At 47.4% G+C, this 21,473-nt stretch overlaps 1 protein-coding gene across 18 annotated transcripts in view; it reads right to left on the minus strand.

Annotated features, from left to right (window-relative positions):
- Window positions 1–21,473, minus strand: part of EIF4G3 (eukaryotic translation initiation factor 4 gamma 3) — a 324,364-nt gene that overhangs the window by 166,230 nt on the left and 136,661 nt on the right. For all 18 annotated transcript variants that reach the window (XR_012897363.1, XM_075906746.1, XM_075906736.1 and 15 more), the window contains 2 exons: window positions 16,305–16,408; window positions 6,824–6,946 (listed from right to left, as the gene is read on the minus strand). Coding sequence is in view for 17 of the 18 variants with exons in the window: in XM_075906746.1 (XP_075762861.1) it covers window positions 6,824–6,946; window positions 16,305–16,408 (227 nt within the window). In the remaining variant the exon portion in view is untranslated. The remainder of the gene's footprint in view (window positions 1–6,823; window positions 6,947–16,304; window positions 16,409–21,473) is intronic.

The following is a 21,473-nucleotide window of genomic DNA, read 5'->3' on the forward strand; positions in this document are numbered from 1 at the left end:
CTTACCATGTTTTTATATAAAAGTAAGATGATATTTTCTGTTTTATTCCCAATGGTTCCCAACATTCGGTTTACTTATTTGACTGCCACTGAACCCTGAATTTATGTTTTCAGAGAACGAAGCATAAGGACTCTGAGATCTTTTTCTTGAGTACTAATAGCTAGTTTAGAATCCATCATGTTATCTATTGTGGCAAATTTCTGGCCGTGCCTCATGGATCTTGGTCTACATGCGGATAATATTAGCCTCAGAGACTCGCTATGGTCCTATACACAACTGCTTTCTCTTTACAGGAGGCAGGCGCCACAGCTTAGTGAGCCATACTCAGCACAGGGTAGTCCATGGTTTTGGGGGTGAAAACCCCGATACTCCTGAACTTCCTTCTTGGGACAGGCTCTGTGTTGGTGTGGGGGGAAGGTTTGGTGGGGAACCTGGGCCCGCCCACTACTCTAGGTTCCAGCCCAGGACCCCTAAAGTAGCAGCAGCAGTCAAGGTTGTTTTTCCTTCTGTCTTGGCAGCTTTTTCCCTGGGCCATTTCCCCAAACATCCCCTCCAAAATGTCTCCCTCTGGTACCCGTTAGTCAGCTCTCAGCTCACACACACAACTTTTTCTTGTTCCTCCCTTTTGTCGTTTCGGTCCATCACCCTTTGTCTTCCTCCCTCTCCTTACCTAGGGGAGGCCTTTTAAAGCAACCCCACTGGCTGCAACTGGCTGAAGTTGTTGAGTGACTTGCCTGAGGGAGCAATCTAATTAATTAGCCCCAGGTGTTTTTCCTGCCTTTATTTTATTGTAGCAGGCTCTAGTAGTTTATTCTGGAAAGGGAAAACTGCTTATCCAGTGCCCTGTATACCTGCCTTCCACCAGAGTGTGGCAGGCTGCTGGCTTAGGTCGGTCACACTACCTATATCTAGCTATATTTTCCAATGTGCATTACTTTACTTTTATCAACATTAAATTTCATCTGCCATATTGTTGTCCACATACCAAGTTTTGTGAGATCCCTTAACTATACTCAATAGTTTAGAATCATCTGCAAATATTGCCATCTCCCTATTTAGCCTTTTCCCCAAAACATTTATGACTATGCTGAACAGCACTGGTCCCAGTATGGACTCCTAAGAGACTGCTATTTACCTCTGTTCATTCTGAATACTCACCATTTATTTCTACCCTTTGTTTCTTCTTTTAGTCAGTTAGGGTATGTCTACACTACCCCGCTAGTAATGTAGGCATACCGCACTTGCAAATGAAGCCCGGGATTTGAATTTCCCGGGCTTCATTTGCATAAGCGGGGAGCCGCCATTTTTAAATCCCCGCTGGTTTGAACCCCGTGTAGCGCGGCTACACGGGGCTCGAACTAGGTAATTCGGACTAGGCTTCCTATTCCAAACTACCGGTACACCTCGTGGCGGCTCCCCGCTTATGCAAATGAAGCCCGGGAAATTCAAATCCCGGGCTTCATTTGCAAGTGCGGTATGCCTACATTACCCTCCTAGTTCGAACTAGGAGGGTAGTGTAGACATACCCTTACTGATCCATGATAAGACCTTCCTTCTCATCCCATGACAGCTTGTTTTGACTAAGAGTCTTAGGTGAGGAACCTTGTCAAAGGCTTTCTGAGAATCGAAGTACACTGTTGATCACTATATTTAGCAACATGCCTTCAGCTTTCATCAAGAAGACATCACATGATCCAGTGTCTACAGCCAAGCCCTAGGATACAATTGCATTTGCTGCAATCCCTCAGACAAAAACAAACACCTAACACTTACAGAATCTTTATCATTGTGTCTTGAAACTATAATACCAATCTGGGGAAGTGAAAAAACAGACTGATAGAGCCAGGCAGGTACCCAGAAGTCACCTACTACAGGACAGACCCAACAAAGAAAGCAACAGAATGACACTGGCCTTTACTTACTGCCCCAGGCTACAACCTCCCAAGCACATCATCACGGATCTATAACCTGTCCTAGGTGATGATCCCTCACAGACTTTGGGTGGCAGGCCAATCCTCAGTTATAGACAGCCCCTCAACCTGAAACAAATAGCCCCAACTACACACCCCACAACAGAAACACGAATCCAGGAACCAACCCCTGCAACAAACCCCGTTACCAACTCTTCTGCATGTCTATCCTAGTTAGGGATGTTAAATATTGGTTAACTGAATAGCCAATTAACCTCATGAATTCTTATTGGTTAGTCAACTATTTGATAGTCCCTGGGCAGCCCCTGTCTTGGTGGGAGGGGTCTGAGCTCCTGGACCCGGCATGAGCTGGAACTGAGCTGGGCTGCCTGCCTGGCTCCTAAAACACTTTAAATGCAGAGCCACAGCGGGGGTAGGTCCGGGACCCATTGCAAGTCGGGACTGAGCTGGGCTGCTGGCCAGCCTGCTAAAAAATTTCCTGGCAAGGGGTGGAAGGCAAATGTGAGTAGTCTATAGCATTAACCCATAAGCTTTTGCTTATTGATTAATCAACTGTACTATTACATCCCTAACCCTAGTGACACCATTATAGGATGTAACCCATCAGGGGCTTGGTTCACTTATATATCTACTAATGCGATATATGCCATCATGTGCCTGCAATGCCCCTTTGCCATGTACACTGGCCAAACGAGACTGTTTTTATGCAAAAGAATAAATGGACACAAAACAGACACCAAGAATGGTAACATCCAAACACCAGTAGGAGAGCACTTCAATCTCCCTTGACACTCGTACTTGAGCAAACTTTAAAAACAGACTGCAGCGTGAAACCAGAGAGTTGGAATTCATATGCAAACTTCCTGCTAGTAAACAGGGTCTGAATAGAGACTATAAATAGCTGAGTCACTATAAAAAGTAACTGTTTCCCCTCCTGGTATTTTCACTTTCTGATCCACTGCTGGGAGTTGGCCACATCCCCTCTAATTGAAATGGCTTAGTTAACACTGGTTCTCTGCCTAGCAATGGAACACTTCCATCTCTGGATGTATACATATGCATATATCTCTGCCAAGCTGAAGTTTCCATTTCATGCATCTGATGAAGCATCCCATGAAAGGTGATGCCCAAATAAAATGATTAGTCTTTAAGGTGCCACAGGACTCCTTGTTACTTTTGCTGAAACAGATTAACATGACCACCCTTCTGAAACTATCCTTGATCTTTCTTTTAGAAACAAAGCAGTTACTATAACAATACCCACAGACAGCTCCTGAGAATACCATGAAAAAGCTGGCTAGGAAGTAACAGCAACTCTGCATTGAAAACACAGTAACTCACCTTTGTAACTGTTGCTCTTTGAGATGTGTTGCTCATAAGTGTGTGCATCACGCACATGAGCTGCCAGAAAGTTTTTGCTTAGCTGCTACCCATTGGGTCAGCGGTAGAGCCCCCTGGAGTGGCACCAGGACTACGCCCTATATATGACCCTGCCGACCCAACTGCCCCATAGTTCCTTTTTGCCAGCTGCTCTGAGAATGGGGAAGGAGGGCAGATATGGAATAGATATCAGCAACACATCTTGAAGAAGAACAGTTACAAAGCTGAATAACCGATTTTTCCTTCTTCAAGTGCTTGATCGTATCTATTCCAATGAGGTGATTCACAGGCCTTACTCAGGAGGAAGGGGGTGGAGTCAGAGCATGGCTGACTCAAGGATCACAGAGCCAAAGGCTACGTCCCATCTGGACAGTTACACGATGGCACAGGGCGACATGAAGGTATGCACCAAAGATCAAGTTGAGGCTTTGCAGATTTCATGGAGTGTTACATGAGCTAGGAAAGCCACGTAGGAAACTTGTGCTCACATAGAATGTGCCATGAGAGGCAGTGGGGCACCGTAACCAGATGATAACATGTACAGATACACGCTACAATCCAAGAAGAGCTTCGCAGTGATGAGACGTCTAATCCCTTCACACGATTGGCCACTGCCACAAACAGCCGCAAAAGCTTGTGAAACAGTTTGGGCCGGTCAAGTGCATGCCTCACAAAGGCAGTGCAGGCTTTGTTCTGGGACTTTAGGTGGGTTTCAGAGTACAACACAGGTAGACTAAACCTGGCTGAACTGGCCTGCTCGGAGCAACTTCAGTAGGTCCATCTTAGTAGCAGGAAGCCCCCTGCCAGGCTCACTTACTCTCCCAAATGGAAGCAGTTTTCATGTTAGTGCCTGCAGTGCAGTTTGGACCCTTTGTCTGCCTCCATTTCTCAGATGCTGGAGGATCTGGTGTCCCTGAAGCAGCAACTTCATCACTTAAGGAGCATCTGGGGGCCACCTCGGCTTTCCATTCAGGAGAGGCTGGCCACCCTGCATTCTCAAGCCCTCGCTTCCTCAAAGGTATGGACAGACTTTCCCAGTCAGCTTGGCACCCTGTCCCTGCCTGGGACCCCAGTCTGGTCCTTCAATGGGTCCCCTCTTTGAGCCCTCGTCACATGTTCTCTGCTTTACCTCTCATTGATGGGGACCTATCTGGCGATCATCACTGCACAGCATATCAGAGCTTCGTGCTCTGATGTCAGAACCCCCCTACAAGGACACGGTCCAGCTTCGCCCTCACTTAGCTTTCCTTCTAGAAGTGGTCTCCAGTTTTAGTCCCGAAGTGGACTTCACTTTGTGGAGAAGGTGTTACAAGGCCCTGTAGTCCTTCAGAGGCGGACCCATGATGGAGGTGCCTATGACTGCCCCAAGTCCTGACTGTCCCCAGGCTGGTCCTGGGCTTGCACTAACGGCCTAGGCTGGGTTTCGATTGGCAGCCTAGCAGAGGGTGCGGGCTCAGGTGGCAGCTGACTGACGGTTGCCTCCAGGACCTTGAAGTACCTGTTGTGCACTGAGCCTGGTGGAATGCCTGTGGTGTCCAGAATTGCCACTGCGGCGGCTACTGGGCAAGTTCACTCGAAGCTGCACAGCAGCCTGGCCCCACATCTGCTTAATGAGCCCTGCCCAGCCAGGGGCTCAGGGCTCCACAAACACAGCTGCCTGACTGGGGGCAGCATCTCCCTGCAAGGATAAAGCAGCAATTCTCTCCCACCTCTTGGCTGGGTGGGTGCCGCTGCACAGCTTACAGGGAATCTTACTACTGGGGGGAGGCTTCATACCCACAGGGGTGAGGGCCCGCCGGTGTTGACCTGTCAGAGGGCACAGAGGGCCCCCTCAGAACTGAAGTGAGAGAACCCGAGCGAGAAGATTGGTGCCAAGCTCTGTTGCCCTCAAGGAGAAAAGCGACTATAGGTAGACCGCTTGTGGGATTGTGACCTGTGCAGAGACTGAGTGCTGCATCTGGAGTTACACACTGCCGAGATGTCAGCCTACGTTGGGATCAAGGTTGAGACTGGCATCGGGAGTGGGATCAGCACCAGGAATGAGACCAATATAAAGAGCTGGAGTGGAGGGGGGAGTGGGACCAGTGTGGAAAGCAGGATCAGGGTGGAGAGTAGGGCTGGCATGGAGAGCAGTGTCGAGACAGGGACCCGTGCTGATGCTAGCTCCCCTGCAATGCTGCACAGTGGTGGGGTGAGGCTGCATGTTCTGGGGAACATCCATGTTCTGGGGAACATCCATGTTCTGAAGATCGGTTTCAAGATAGGGGTCAAGACGGCAAACTACGGTGCCAGATGGTACAAGAGCAGCAGACGTGATGTGACAGCTCTGAGCCCGACCAGGATCTGCTGGCGAGGGGTGGCTCCGAGAGGACTGGCTGTGAGAGCAGTGCCGCGAGTCAGACCCACAGCGCGAATGAGACTGCCGATGCTCAGCTAAGCAGCACAAGGGTTCCAAGAGGAGGGATGCTGAGGTCGGAGTGAGAGGGCCAGCTTCCTAGTGTAGCTTGGCAGGGAGCGAGAGGCCTGTCCCTGGAAGAGTCTCGGTCACCTCAGTAAGGCCCCTGGCAGCCTCAAATGTGTCCGGTGTGCGGGACGGCCCGACTGGCCCTCGGAGAGTCCATGACAGGGCTCGGGGTGTGCGGAACTCAGCCTTCCATGCTGCGGGGCCAAAGACCAGCAGGATTCACGGGCACCGGGGACAGAGGCCAAACAGCACCACTGTTGCTGTCACTGGAGGGTGCAGGCGAGGGGCTTGGCCGCCTTTGACAGCCCTCGCCAGAGAGGACTGGGGCCGGGAGGACAGTCCCACTCCTTTCTGGTCTGAGGCTTGAAGGCCTGCAAATCTTACTCTTATCTGCTTGGTGAGCATCCCCCCCAGGCAGAAGTCATGGGGATCAGTCGTCAGCATAGACTTCTGGCAACAGATGCGGGGCTTGAATCCTGGGGCCATGCATTCCCCAGAGGGAACATAGAGGAGAAGGGGAAACCTCTTTACTCCCGCTGCTACAAATCCTAACTACCTGCTTACTATTAATTATTGTCACGCTAACACTAAATGCTAGAGATACGTGGCGCTTGCAGTGCAAGGGATCCAGAGTTCCAACAGCTGTCCCTGGTGGAAAGAAGGAACGGAGGGGCATTTGGATCAGCACAGTCATAGATAGGGCGCTGTACCGGCACCACTTCAGGGGGCTTTACAGTTACCCCAACAGGTAGCAGCTAGGGTAAAAACTTTCTGGCATCTGTGCACACAAGGCGCGCACACCTAATCGGAATAGATAAGAGCAAACTCTCGAAGAAGAATATGGTCAACACACTTGTCAAAAAATTACCAAAAATTGGTTAACCTTAAGACCCTTAAGTGGCCTACTTATGAAAGGACTAGTTAGATATCTGAGGTGATGATGCAGCTAATGTGAAAAGAAACTACTGAAAGTGACAGTAGCAAACAGCAAAGCTGAGCAGACATTAATGACAAAAGCTGGCATTACCAGAGCTCACCGTCGTATTACCTGCGGAGGAGTAGGTGTAGAGGTGGGTCTCACGATGGGAGGCGTAGGGTTCCTGCTGCCACCTCCAGACATTATTTCTTCTGTTATGTCTTTGCCTCCCTGGTTTGGATCCCGGATTCGGATCTATCAAATTGAACAGAGAAATAGTTCAAACGGGTATTCTCATCAGACACCATGCTAGGGAATATAAAGGGAAAGAAAGCATTCACAAGCCACATAGTTACCATTACATATGTCTTAAATACAGTCTATACTCTGTCAGCCTCTGGCACAAAACATCAGAGCTATTATTGCAAAATGACATGGATGTGACAAAACACTTCCACCCACGATGAGCCATGAGAATAGTCCTGCTGACAAGCTGTTGTTCCCAATGGCACTTGTGTGGCAAAACTTTTTGTCTATCAGGGTTATTTTCTTTTAGCAGATCTCACAACAACGTTGCTGAGACTGAAAAATGGCTCAGGAGCTTATCATAAGAATGGCCATATTGGGTCAGACCAAGGGTACATCTAGCCCCGGGCTGGGTAAATTACAGTCTGGGGGCTGGATCCGGCCTGCCAAACCACCAGATCCAGCCAATGGACCACTCTGCCGGGGTCCCCAGGCCTGCACATGCCACGGTTTAAACCCAGTCCGTGTGGCTCTCTGCTCTGTGGGGGGAGGAGGGGAGGGGAGCTTTGTGCAACCTCCCAGCCCCCAGCCCAATCCTCAGCTCCTATTGGCTGAAAACAACCTGCCAGTAGGAGCTGAGAGATTGGCCAGAGGGATGGGGGCAGCACGAGCCTCTTTCTCTTCCCGGAGCTGAGAGCCACATGGAGGGAACAGGGTTTAAAGTGATCTGGGGCTGCAGCAGGCAGGGAGCCCAGCCTGCCTTGGGGGTGCTGCAGGGCTGCTGGCTTAAGAAAGCGCCTCCCAGTGAGAGCCAGCCTCTGGCACCCCTCCCGCACCCCAACTTACCATGCAAACCCTCTGCACCCCTCTCCCACAGGGCACCATTCCCTCCCAGGCCCTGTACCCTTCCTACAGCCCTCCCCCAGGCCAGAATCCTCTCCTGCACCCAAACCCTCTTCCAGACCCTGCACCAGGTCACCACCCAAACCCTCTGCAGTCTGCAGCCCCTTTCCCCCTTCTCCCAGGTCACAATTCCCTCCCAGACTTTGCACCTCCTAGAGCCCCTCCCCCAGGCCAGAATCCTCTCTTGTATCCATACCTGCTCCCTGACCCTACCTCTCCACTCCCCTGACTCAGGTCACAACCCCCTTCTTCACCCAAACTCCCTCTGAGACCTCACACCTTCTCCTGCACCCCTGTGCCTTACCCCATGCGCCCTTCTGCACCCAACCTCTACCCCAGACCCTGCATCTCCTCCATAGAAAAGTGGAGCCTTTGACCACTTTCCAAAATCTTGGAGCGGCCCCCCACCAAAAATGATTGTCCACCCCTGATCTAACCCAATATCCTATCTGCCCCAGAGGGAATCAACAGGCAAGAAATCATGAAGTGCTCCATCCTCTGTCACCAATGCCCAACCCTGACAAACAGATTCTAGGGACATCATCCCTACCTATCCTGGCCAATAGCCATTGATGGACCTACCATCCCTGAATATAGCTAGCTCTTTTTTGAACCTTGCTAAAATCTTGGCCTTCATAACATTCTCTGGCAGGAAGTTCCACAGATTGACTGTGCGCTGTGTAAACAGACATTTCCTTTTGTTTGTTTCAAACCTGGTGCTGATTAATTTCATTTGGTGAGGCATAGTTTTTGTGTATTATGGGAAGGATTAAATCAATCTTTCTCCTTGCCAGTCATGAGTTTATAGACCTCTCTTATTCCCCCTTGTCTGTTTTCCAAGCCAAAAAGTCCAAGTTTTATTAATCTCTGCTTATATGGCAGCTGTTCCATACTACTAATGTTATTTCCCTTTTCTATAACTTTTCCAAATCCAATATACCTTGTTAGAGATGAGGCAACCACATCTGCGCATAGTATTAAACATGTGGGCATTCCATGGATTTATAGAGAGGTAATAGACATTTTCTGTTTTATTTTCAATCCCTTTCTAATGATTCCCAACTGTTTGTGTTTTTAACTACCCCTGCACACAGAGTGGATGTTTTCAAAAACCTAGTCACAAGAACTCTGAGATCTCTTTCTTGAGTGGTAACAGCCAATATGCACCTCATCATTTGATATCTATAGCTGGAATTATGGTTTCTAATGTGCATTACTTTGCATTTATCAGCACTGAATTTCATCTGCCATTGTGTTCCTCAAGCACCCAGTTTGGTGAGATCCTTTTGAAGCACTTAAAGTCTGCCTAGGACTTGACCATCTTGAGTAGTTTTGTATCATCTGCAAATTTTGCCACCTCACTGTTCATTCCCTTTTCCAGAGGTTTTAAATAAATAGAACACAATGCACATAAAAACATAATGCTCTGTATGTGACTACATGGACTCCCTTCTGCCAACCTAAATGGGCTCTAAAGTTGACTTCTGTACTCCACCTCTGTGAGAGGTGTAGCACTCGGGTCACCATCCATGAGTGCCTAGTGTGGACACTGAAGTAAAATGCAGGACTATGTAGCACTTTAAAGACTAACAAGATGGTTTATTAGACTATGAGCTTTCGTGGGCCAGACCCACTTCCTCAGATCAAATAGTGGAAGAAAATAGTCACAGCCATATATACCAAAGGATACAATTAAAAAAAATGAACACATATGAAAAGGACAAATCACATTTCAGAAAAGAAGGGGGATGCGGGGGGGGGAGGAGGAAGGAGGGTAAGTATCTGCGAGTTAATGATATTAGAGGTGGGGAAAGTTAGATGTCTGTGAGCTAATGGTATTAGAGGTGATAATTGGGGAAGCTATCCTGGTAATGGGTAAGATAGTTGGGGTCTTTGTTCAATCCGCCTCCCCGGAGAGTGTCGAATTTTAACATGAATGACAGTTCAGAGGATTCCCTTTCAAGTGCAGATGTAAAAGGTCTTTGTAGAAGAACGCAGGTGGTGAAGTCGTTGAGACAGTGTCCTTTCTGGTTGAAATGGCAAGAAATAGTTTTTTCTTTACATTGCATAATTGAAAACAACTGGCCTCCAAGCATGGAGAGTTTGCCAGCACAGCTGACCACACAGACTCAAATCAGCAAATTCACTCCAGCATGAATTACAAAGGTGGTGGAAAAGAGTCTGTGCAGGCAGAGCTCCAATCCACCAGAAGAAACATTGACACCTATGTCAAGATTCCACGGCGCCTGGGGAGAAAGGATACACTGGGGACATGCAGCAGTTTCATCAAGCAGAAGAGAAGACAAAGGAGGAGAACACTCCTTCTGGATCTGCCCCACCGAGGGTCTGCGTATGATTCTCAGAGACGCGCTCACCACTACACCAAAAGGCTTCGTGAATACCTCCCAGACACAGGAAGTGACCTTGAACAATGACTAGCAAGATAAGGAAGTGACTACGAGGCAGGCAAGTGAAGGATTTGCTCTCCCCAACCACCAAGGACTGTTTTTAACCCCGGAGACAGAGCCTTCGCAGGTCTAGCTAGTGGCAGAGCATGATACTGAGCAAGGCACCCCGGTGAGAATCAAGCTGAAGGGGTTGCTTGCTATTACTTATTATGTTTAGTTTAAGCAAAAAATCTCGGTGTAATGGGTATCAGTATCCATTCCAAAGATGCAGAAGGTGTTGTGTAAATATGCTATGATTGTGGAATGCCAAAACATGCCATGATTGTGGTTGGAAAGGATCACCGCGTATTGGAAGCAACATTGGAAAAAAAAGGAGGGAGGAGGATGGCAACTTCCTGTTTTTCTGACTTGCCATCAACTTGGTGCTGCTATTCTAAAAAGCAAACTATTTGGGAGGGCTTCACACAGGTGCCTGTCCTCAAGCAGCATGCAGGTTGCTACGCGAAAGGGGTTTTTCTTAAGTTCCAACGTATGATCCCAAGGATGTCTTCACAATTGCAGCAGCAAAAGACCTCTTGCCCATGCCTTGTACTTTACTCACCATGGCTGGAGCAGCAAGCCAACTCTTGCAATAGTCAGCAGTTGCGATTGCGCTGTGACTTGCAGTGAAGTGTACTGGGAGTGTATTTTTAATTTAAAAAATTAACCTTGCACCAGAAGCAATGTATGCACTTGTCAATGCTACCCTTGTGCTTTGCATTCCTTGCTGCTGAAACCTTGTCCATCGGTGCATCCTCCACACCAGGACACAGAGTTCCCTAGATTAGAAGGCAGAAAAAGATGACTCGGGAGGACATATTCAATAAATTAATGCATGCCTCCAAGAGTGACAAGATGGAGCTCAGAGCATGGAGAATATCATGTCCGAGAATCTGGACATGACCTGGGAGATAGGAGAGCATGCAGGGAACAAACACGTGCCATGCAGGAAAAGACGATGTGGATTATGAAGGTGCAATCAGACATGTTGAGGGTGTGGCTGAGGTTCAAGGAAGGTAGTGGGATGCCAGAGCCCCTCTGACTGTGCTGAACCAGATGCCTTGTCGCCCACTTATACATCCTCCTCCCCCCAGTATCCCTTACATTCAACGCCACAGGAGGGTCCAAGGACCAGAAGGTGCCCATTTCCACACCTTTGACCGTTACTGCCCCCTTTGGCCGCCCGGTTATCTCACATTTCTTTGATGCCACTGTGTGATTGTGTGCAGAATAAAACTTAATGAATTGAGAAGAGGAGGCTCAACACACAGTGGCTGGTGATAGTGGAGTTTACAGGGGACAGTTGAATCACGAACAACACAGGAAGTGTCACATTACTCTGGCTCACTGCTGAAATTGGTTGTCAAAGCCTCCCCCAAAATGCAAAGCCTCTCCATGCACTCTTTTTATTGTCCTGCTGTCTTGCTGCTCAACACTTGCTGCCAGGAAATCAGCCTCAATATCCTATCCCAGAGAAAACCTTTTTCTCTTTGTTTCACAAATTTTGTGGAGCACCCAGCAGGCAGCAATAATGACATGGTATTGCTTTCACTGACCGTAACCTAGTCACCACAATTCTGCACTTGTCCTTACAGCTGTCCAGGCTGCCGATGTATGGCTTTGTGAGCCATGAGAGCAAGGGGTCGGCTCAGGATCATGACTGGCAGCTCCACATCACCAATGGTTATTTTCAGGGCTCGACAAACTGCGCACCCCGTTTACCAGCAGTGCTCGCGCATGCGCAGCACGGGGCTGGCGAGTGGCTTTCGCCGCTGTTTGTCAAGCCCTGGTTATTTTACAGTCTGGAAAGAATGTCCCTAGTTGTAGCTATTTGCATCATCCACCTTTCTTGGCGAACCCACATTGAGGTTTGTGAAACAGCCCCTCTGATCCACCAGCTCCTGCAGTACCCACTTCAGTTTATCCGCTATTTGCAAGGTGGTGTGGTGCCAAGATCAGGAACTTGTTCTGTCTATCGCCCCACCAAAGCTAGGGAAGTCCATCACAGCAAACCCATCCACTAAGTCCTGAACACTGCGCAAAGTCACCATCCTCCTTAGCAGAAGTCTGTCCATGGCACTGCAAACTTCGATCCCAACAGATCCCCCAGTAGATGAAGCTACTTTAAATTGATGGCCCACCCACTGGTAGCAGTGTGGGGCTGTTAGCTTCCACAGAGCTACTGCCATTTAATTCTCCACTGTCAGAGTAGCTCTCATTTTTGCACTGCTGTGCTTCACGGCTGGGAAAAACTCCTCACATAGTTACTGGAAAGTGACCGTACGTATTCAAAAGTTCTGCAACCATTGCTCGTGACTCCACTGCTGCATAATGATGCAGTCCTACAAGTCAGTGTTTGTTTCCTGGGCCCCAAAATGGCACTTAACTGTGTCAAGATGAGGCGTGATACCACCAGTAACTAGGAATTGCTGCCCTCTAGGTCTTTCAGCAGCACTGCTTGTGCGACATCACATTTCTCTGTGCGGGAGCTCCTGCGTGTAAAAACTGCAGGATACATCGCCAGGTGTTCCTAATGCTCAGAGCAAGAGCTGAGAGGGTCTGTGCCTTTTGTGCTATGGCATCTGCGGCGTAGTCCAGGCTTAAAAAGAGTGTGCAAAAAAGGCTCGGTTTGTTTGCCACTGATTTCAGGGAGCGAGGCAAAAACACCACATGAGGCTAACAACATATTCACTGGCCACCTGCACCACTGCTGTGCCCTCATAAGGCTCTACAAGCCCAACTCCCAATTCCACTTGGCTACGTGCACTGCAGATAGCTACCCACCGGGCAGTACTTCAGTCACCCATGCAAGCCTAGTAGGGAGGACGCATTCCGCTGACCAATGAGCCTAGTGCGGACACACAAAACTGACTTGCTTAAACCGGAGGCTCGATGTGGACTTATATGAAACTGACTTGACTTAGCAGTGTAGACATGACCCGAGTCTCAATGCCCATGCAGCTGGGCTTTCGGGGCTCACGCTGCAGGCTAAAAATAGCAGTGCAGATGGTCTGATTTCAGCGAAAATCCACTGAGGGGTCTCAGAGCCAGGGTTCCCCACCAAGCTAGAATGTTTATGACACAATTTTATACTCCCACATTTGGGTTGATTTATATGGCACAACTACTGATTTATATTTGACATTTTTTGGATGTTGAAAATGAAGAGACTGCTCATGAACAAGGCTGATGTTGAAGAGCAGCTGGAAGGCTAGGAAAACAGACTTACTGCCATAGACATCAACCTCCCATCTAGCCAAGGGGTGCTGGTCCCTTGCTCTGCCCATGTCCCCATGTCATCTCATTCCCACAAGCCCCACAACTCGGCTCTGCCTCCACCCCACCTCCTTCCCCAAGGGCACCCTGTTCCTTTCTGCTCCTCCCTGGAACTTCCGGATTCACATCACTCTGGAAGTGTTGAGAGGGTGGGAGAAGAGTTGGTTAGTTGGGCCACCAGTGGGAGAGAGTTAAGGGGGCGGGGCACAGAAGGTAAGCTTGGTGCCGGTCTGTGCTCAGTACCCACTGATGTTTTCTTGGAGATGTCCCATCCCAGGAGCACCCACGGCATCAATGTAAGTATACTACCATGGCTGCATGTTGCTGAGAACGGTATAAAAATGTCTTGCTTGCAATATCACCCAGTTAAATGTTCTGCTTTTCCATTTCAGTGGAATAGGTATTATGTACTTTGAGATGTGTGCAAATCCTTCCTATCTTGCTAACAACTCACGACAATGTTTATATTTTCCTTTAAGAGAATTCTATCTTCACCACTTCAGTACATTCAGTCCCGTGTTCCCTACCATCTCTTGCAATTGTAGGCATATTGAGGCAGAAAATTCAAACCAGGCTTGATAATAATTTAATATTAATTTTTCAGCTGTAGTATCAATAAATAGCTTTCATAGAACACCAAAACTGGAAGGGACCTCAAGAGGTCATCAAGTCCAGTCCCCTGCCCTCAAGACAGGACCAAGTACCATCTAAATCATCTCTGAAAGATGTCTGTCTAACCTGCTCTTAAATATTTCCAGTGCTGGAGATTCCACAACCTCCCTAGGCAATTTATTCCAGTGTTTAACCACCCTGACAGGTAGGAAGTTTTTCCTAATGTCCAACCTAAACCTCCCTTGCTGCAGTTTAAGCCTATTGCTTCTTGTTCTATTATAAGAAATCAAGGAGAACAATTTTTCTCCTTCCTTCTTGCAACACCCTTTTAGGTACTTGAAAACTGCTATCATGTCCCCGCTCAGTCTTCTCTTTTCCAAGCTAAACAAACCTGATAGGTCATGTTTTCTAGACCTTTCATCATTTTTTATGCTCTTCTCTGGATCTTCTTCAATTACTCCACATGTATCCTGAAATGCAGTGCCCAGAACTGGACAAAATACACCAACTGAGGCCTAATCAGCGCAGAGTAGAGCAGAAGAATGACTTCTTGTGTCTTGCTCACAACACTTCTGTTAATGATGTGTGCTTATTTTTGCAAGAGTCACAGTGTTGACTCATGTTTAAGTTGTGGGCCACTATGACCCCTAGATCCCTTTGAGTAGTATTAATTCCTAGACAGTCGCTTCCCATTCTGTATGTGTGAAACTGATTGTTCCTTCCTAAGTAGAGCACTTTGCATTTGTCCTTATTAAACTTCAACCTGTTTACCTCAGCCCATTTCTCCAGTTTGTCCAGATCATTTTGAATTTTGACCCTATCCTCCAAAGCACTTGCAACCCCTCCCAGCTTGGGATCATCTGCATAAGCGTACTCTCTCTGCCATTATCTAAAATGTTGATGAAGATATTGAATAGAACCGGTCCCAAAACTGACCCCTGCAAAAGCCCACTTGTTAGGCCCTTCCAGCAAGAGTGTGAACCATTAATAACTACTCTTTGAGAACAGTTATCCAGCCAGTTATGCACCCACCTTTCAGTAGCCCCATCTAGGTCGTATTTCCCTAGTTTATTGATAAGACTAACAAATGCTTTACTAAATACTACTTATACCATGTCCACCGCCTCTCCCTTATCCACAACGCTTGATAGACTATCAAAGAAAGCTATCTGATTGGTTGCAAATGTTTTGTTCTTTACAAATTCATGTTGGCTGTTACCGATCACCTTATTATCTTCCAGAAGTCTGCAGACAGATTCCTTAATTATTTGCTCCATTATCTTTCCTGGCACAGAAGTTAAACTGACTGGTCTGTAGTTTCCTGGGTTGTTCTTATTTCCCTTTTTATAGATGGGCACTAGATTTGCCCTTTTCCAGTCTTCTGGAATCTTTCCCAGCTTCCATGACTTTTCAAAGATGATCGCTAAAGGCTCAGATACCTCCTCTATCAGCTGCTTGAGTATTCTCGGATGCATTTCATTAGGCTCTGGTGACTTGAAGACATCTAATTGTTCATGTTTACTATAGTTGGGGTACGTCTACACAGCTGTGTTATTTAGGAATAACTGATATTATTCCGAAATAACATAGTGCACATCTACACTACAAGCCTTTACTTTGAAATAATGTTGAGCAGGAGGACTTCTTACTCCGACTCATGGTAACCCTTGTTTCACAAGGAGTAAGGGAAGTGGAAGGAAGAGTGTTCTTCCTTCGACTTCCTGCTGGGCAGACAGCTCCAAAAGCTGAATTAAGCTATTTTGACTCAAGCTACACAAATGATGTAGCTGAAGTCGCGTAGCTTAATTTGACTCTAAAGCCCTGCTGTGTACACATACCTTTAGAAGAAGAAGAAACTAGCACCCAGTAAATTCAACACTGTGTAGACTGAAAAACAAGTTGAGCTAGCCCCCTTTATATACAACTATGTGATTGGATGCTCTACCCTTCATCAGAAGATCTAGGCTAAGAAGGAACCTAGCGGGAGGGGAAAAGAACCACAGAAGGGCAAGGGAGTAAAAATCTGAGTTTAATGTTGCATTTTATATCAGTGAGTCCCATTCAATGTCCCAGCCCTGCTATAGCAGTCCTAGATCCATAAAGAAAGTACCAGAAGAGTAAGCTCTTACTGTTTTTTTCTCTCTTTTCGCTGGTGGAGGCGGTTGTTGTTGCTGTGTAGGCACTATGATGGGTGTTGACTGATACACTGTCTGACTTGGGTAGAACGGTGTTCCTAGGAAATCACAACAAGATAGAAACACATATTCAGTTTGTTTGTACATGAAGTGAAGTGAAGAGCAGTAAGTGAGTGACAGCCCTCAGATCCCCCCCCTCTGTGCGCAGCTTCTTCTCCACTTCTATCAAATCAGAATATGACATCTCAAGACAAGTGATGGAGAGAGTCACTATTCCACTTTTTCGTATGACTAGGGAAAGGGCCACAAACATCGTCTTTCTAGAGGCACTGAAGACACTACTGAAATGAAACAACACTAACAGTAAGGAAAATCTGCTCTTCCCCACACTTCAGAGAGCTGTGATGATCGTGTCAAGCACTGAAAAAAACCTATACAGAATTAATGAAATAAGACCAGTCTCTTATCTGGTGTAGAGAAAGCCATAACCAAACAATTCCCTAGCTGTTGTAATTGCAACTGCAACCTATTTTGAAACAGAGCTGGAGACTTTCACTTCAGCCATAGGTCTGTTCTCATGGAACAGGACATAAAAGCACAACTCATGATTACTACTGCAAAATATAAATTGTACTGTGGATTAAATTGACAACGTCAATATCCAACAATCTTTAGGCATCTTTTCCTTATTGGAAACAAGACCACTCATATGGCTGAGCAGTCAGTTATAAGGAATCCTGGGATGCAGACAAACAAAGGTGACACATCAGAGCTGGTACTGGAATTCACGTAAGACAGTCCTGCATTCTTCTAACGTAGAACATGAGCTAAGCCGGCACGGGCATGGGCCACATCCAACCTGTCAGCCATTTTAATCCAGCCCTCGAACCCCCTTGGGAGAGGAGTCTGAGGCTTGCTAAGCTCCATGCATGCTGTGGCTCCTGGAAACAGCAGCTATCCCCCCTCCACCTCCTGCATATAGGGGCAGCCAGAGGGCTCCATGGGCACCCAAAACCCAAACTCCACCCCCGCAAGTCCCACTGGCTCGGAATTGTGGCCAGTGGGAGCTGCAGGGGTAGTACCTGTGGACGGGAAGGAGGAGAGGGGGGCAGACAGAGCCTCCTGATCTGGAAGGGGGCCATGCTGCTGCTTCCTGGAGCTGTTTGAGGAAGTAAGCGCAGCTCAGGGCCTGCAGTCTGGCCCCCACTACAAACCCTGACCCACTGACCCAGCCCCAATTCCCCTCCCATCCTCCAAACACCTCTGTCCCAGCCCAGAATCCAGAACCCAGGGCCTGTAGCACCAACTGAGGTCCTCACAACACTCCCTCCACACACCAACCCTCTGCCCCAGCCCAGAGCTTCCTTCCCTCCTCCAAACCCTTCAGGCCTACCTAAGAGCCCCCTGCTGCACCCCACACTCCTCATCCTTGGTCCCACACCAGAGCCTGCACTCCCACTCACAGCTCTTACCACCACACACACTCCAAGCCCAATTTCATGAGCATTTATGGCTCTCCATACAACTTCCAAACCTGGATGTGACCCATGGGCCAAAAAGTTAGCCTAGCTCCAGGTTGGACAATGTGCCCTTCACTCATATCTAAGGTAATCCTATTTATTCTACAACAGGGTTAGGCTTTGATTAAAATAAAATTAATATAAGGCATTTCCTTGAGGAATCTCTTTATTGCATCAGTGCATGCTACCCCAAAAGGGGAGCCAGAGAACCTTTCACTCACAGAAGGGAGTGTTGAAATCCAAACAAACAAAATAACCCTCTGTCTACGAGTTCAGATTTGTGTCTTGCAAGGGCTGTGTTTCTGGAGTGGCAAACTAGACTGCAAGGACTTGAAGAGGTTCGCTTCTTCTCGGTCGCACACTGACAACAGACCTGTGCATGACAGCTCCTGACCTGCGAACATAGTAGGCAAGTGGCTGCCCTGAAATAAGCATTTTCAAACTGTGGAAAGCCAAGGCTACTAGGGAAAACCACAGAGAATTTGGAGTAACAATTGTGGAGATCTGATTTCATTTTGGTTCTGAAGTTACTGACCATTACATGGCCACCATCATCACAGTGCCTGACTGCCTTCCGAACAATAAAACCGCCCTGGGAAGAAGGGCAGAGCTGGGATCCCCAATTTATACATGGGGAAAACAGGCATGAGCACAGGCTCCCCCCCCTTCCTGGCATGGTGATTTTTTGTGCATCCGCAAAGTATTTTTGGTCCCCTGGATATTTTAAGCCAGGCTTTTGTGTAATTATTCCATCTCCCCTACAAAGCTTTAAGGTCAACAAGTACCCGTGCTGCTCCCATTTGGTTATGTGAATTCCTAGATCAGGCTGGGGAACCTAAGGCCCAGAGGCCAGATGCAGTCCCTGGCTTGCCTGGATCCGGCTCCCAGGGCTCAGGGCTCCACCCCCTCAGCACTGGGGAGCCTGCGCTAGTGCTCCAGTCCCTGCTGCTCCCTGTCTGACTGATTTTTCTGTGGGTCACTGGCCTCCAGCCCAAAAAAGGTTCCTCACCCCATCCTAGATACCTGGTTTCCAGCTAGTAATGCCATCCGAGTGGAAGAGAACATAAGAACGGCCATACTGGGTCAGACCAAAGGTCCATCTAGCCCAGTAGCCTGTCTGCCCACAGTGGCCAGCACCAGGTGCCCCATGGGCCAAAGACAATGATCAAGCGATTTGTCTCCTGCCATCCTTCTCCAGCCTCTGACATCAGAAGCCAAGGACACCATTTCTATCCCCTGGCTAATAGCCTTTTATGGACCCAACCTCCATGAAATTATCTAGCTTCTCTTTAAACTCTGTTATAGTCCTAGCCTTCACAGCCTCCTCTGGCAAGGAGTTCCACAGGCTGACTACACACTGTGTGAAAAAGAACTTTCTTTTATTAGTTTGAAACCTGCTACCCACCTGAACAGCATAGAGTGCTGATTAAATAGCTTTCTAGTTCTCTAGAGAACAGATATTCAGGGATCATATTATGGATGATCTTATTATGAGAGGCCCATTGTGGAATTGAATAGGAAGTGAGCCCTGTGAATAGGGATCTTCTTTTAAAAAGGAAATTTAAAAAAGCAGAGCCTGAAAAGCAAAAGCAATCTTCGGAAAGAAAAAAAGTTACCAACTGAGAAAACATAAGGGTTCCTCTCTGGATAGTGTAGTAAACCAGCCTTCTCTATGCCCTTCGTTTTCATTCCTTTTAGTTCCATGCCACCCATTCTAGTTTTGCCCTCTCTTACTTCCATTTCCCATTTCAATTTTCTCCCAACACCTTCCTAGAATGAACTGACACAAAGTGAACAATAAATCACAAAAATAAATCACTTCCCATCTTTATAAATGTCTTCTTTTGCTATATTTTATTATGTACCCCTATTTGGGGCTTGTCAGATATGTGGATGATGGCTGGTTAGCAGCTACACACAGAACAAAGTTCTCAGGTTTAAGATAAAGAACACCAATCTTACTATCTAGGCCAGTAGAGGTTACATGTGTCACATAGCTGGACAAAACGGAACACAACAGTTGCATAAGAACAGCTGTGTATCCTGTCCTCTTGTGATACGAAGGCTTCCACTTAAACTGCATACTGATTCTTATTAATGGCCATCAATTAAACACGTTCAAATTCAGATTCATTGACTGCAAACAGTCTGTCCAGCACCTGATGCCATGCTAACTCTTTCATTTCAGTGAAAAGATAAACAGAGTCCCAGGCCCACCTACAAATCTAGGCAACAACAGCAGGATACAAAAAAATTTCTTCTCCTTGGCCAGACCTCCTCTGCCTGTGAGAAATTAAACAGCACTAACTGCGTCCTGGAAGGTGACACTGAAGATTATCATCCCTGCCCTATTAGTTCAGCAGACTGGGACTGAAAGATTTCAGCCCCCGCATGGAGACCGGGGTCAGCGGGAGACTCCCTGCTGGCCCAGGGCTCCATGCTGCGTTCCAAGTGGTTCTCGTGTACATTTCAGAGGCAGAATGCGGAAGTTCTTATCAACTAATTGAATAGTCGATGGAAATCCCATCGACTATTCAATTAGTTAATTAATCGAAATTTAACATCCCTAGTAGACATAGCCTAACTTGGAGAATACATGGTGTAGCTTTAATTTTTTTTCTGACTGTCTTGACTGATTTTTTAATCCCTCCCCACTCTCTTAACAACATTTTCCATTCTTTATTTTGTAGTTTGAAAACCTTGTTCTGGTTCCTTATGTGTTCTTTGAACTGCTGTGAATTCTTAACATGGGGGCTGAAATCTTTCAGTCCCAGTCTATTCTAAGGCTGTCAACATGCAACAGTCAGCAAAACTGAAAACTCACCAAACCTCTTTTTCTGCCATCCTTTGTCGACACACTGGCCACATTGTTAACTCCTGTTGACAGCAAGAGCAAAGCAATGTGGCTAAGCATCCCACCGTGCCTGGCGTCACTTTCAGTCACCAAGCACTATGGGAATGTGCAACGTAGCCCTAAGCATTTTGGGAATTTGCAAAACATCTCGTCAGCCACCTCTTTGCTTCCCAGACCCGCCAGGGCTTCCAGCTTCCTTTCACGCCTCTTGAATGACAGTCCTTGCTGCGAACTTCAGCATCTGCTATGGGAAATCCTGGATCCCAGACTTCTCTCCCATGTTGTGTTCAATGCATTTAGGACATCACGCACTGCAGCAGAGCTATGTATGCATTCAATAGCAGAGGACAAAGACTCAGATGCAGACGACAGGGACAGCAGCAAAATGGCTTTGCATTGGGCTGGCACAGAGCAGCTGGGCATAGCAGAGTACTGCTTTTGGGCTAGGGAAACTAGCACTGAGCGGTGGGATCACATTGGTATGTGGGCGTGGGAGGAAGTCCAGTGGAGGCAGAACTTTTGAACGTGTAAAGCAACCTTCCTGGAGCTGTATGCTGAGCTGTGGTGCAAGGACACCCGAATGAGAGCTGATTGCAAAGGCTTCCAAAAGGCCCTATAAGTACAGGGATCTACCTACCTAGCCCCTATTGCTGAATATGGTCCAGCAAAGCAAGTAACCAGCATAGGTCATGGGAACATACATTGTTATTACCACAGGCTACGTCATCCTACAATTCACCCAAATACAACAAGGAAGAAACTGAAAAAATGTAGTCGAGTTAGTAAACA

This window comes from Pelodiscus sinensis, chromosome 23, assembly GCF_049634645.1.
Source record: "Pelodiscus sinensis isolate JC-2024 chromosome 23, ASM4963464v1, whole genome shotgun sequence".
In the NCBI taxonomy this organism is placed as follows: Eukaryota; Metazoa; Chordata; order Testudines; family Trionychidae; genus Pelodiscus; species Pelodiscus sinensis.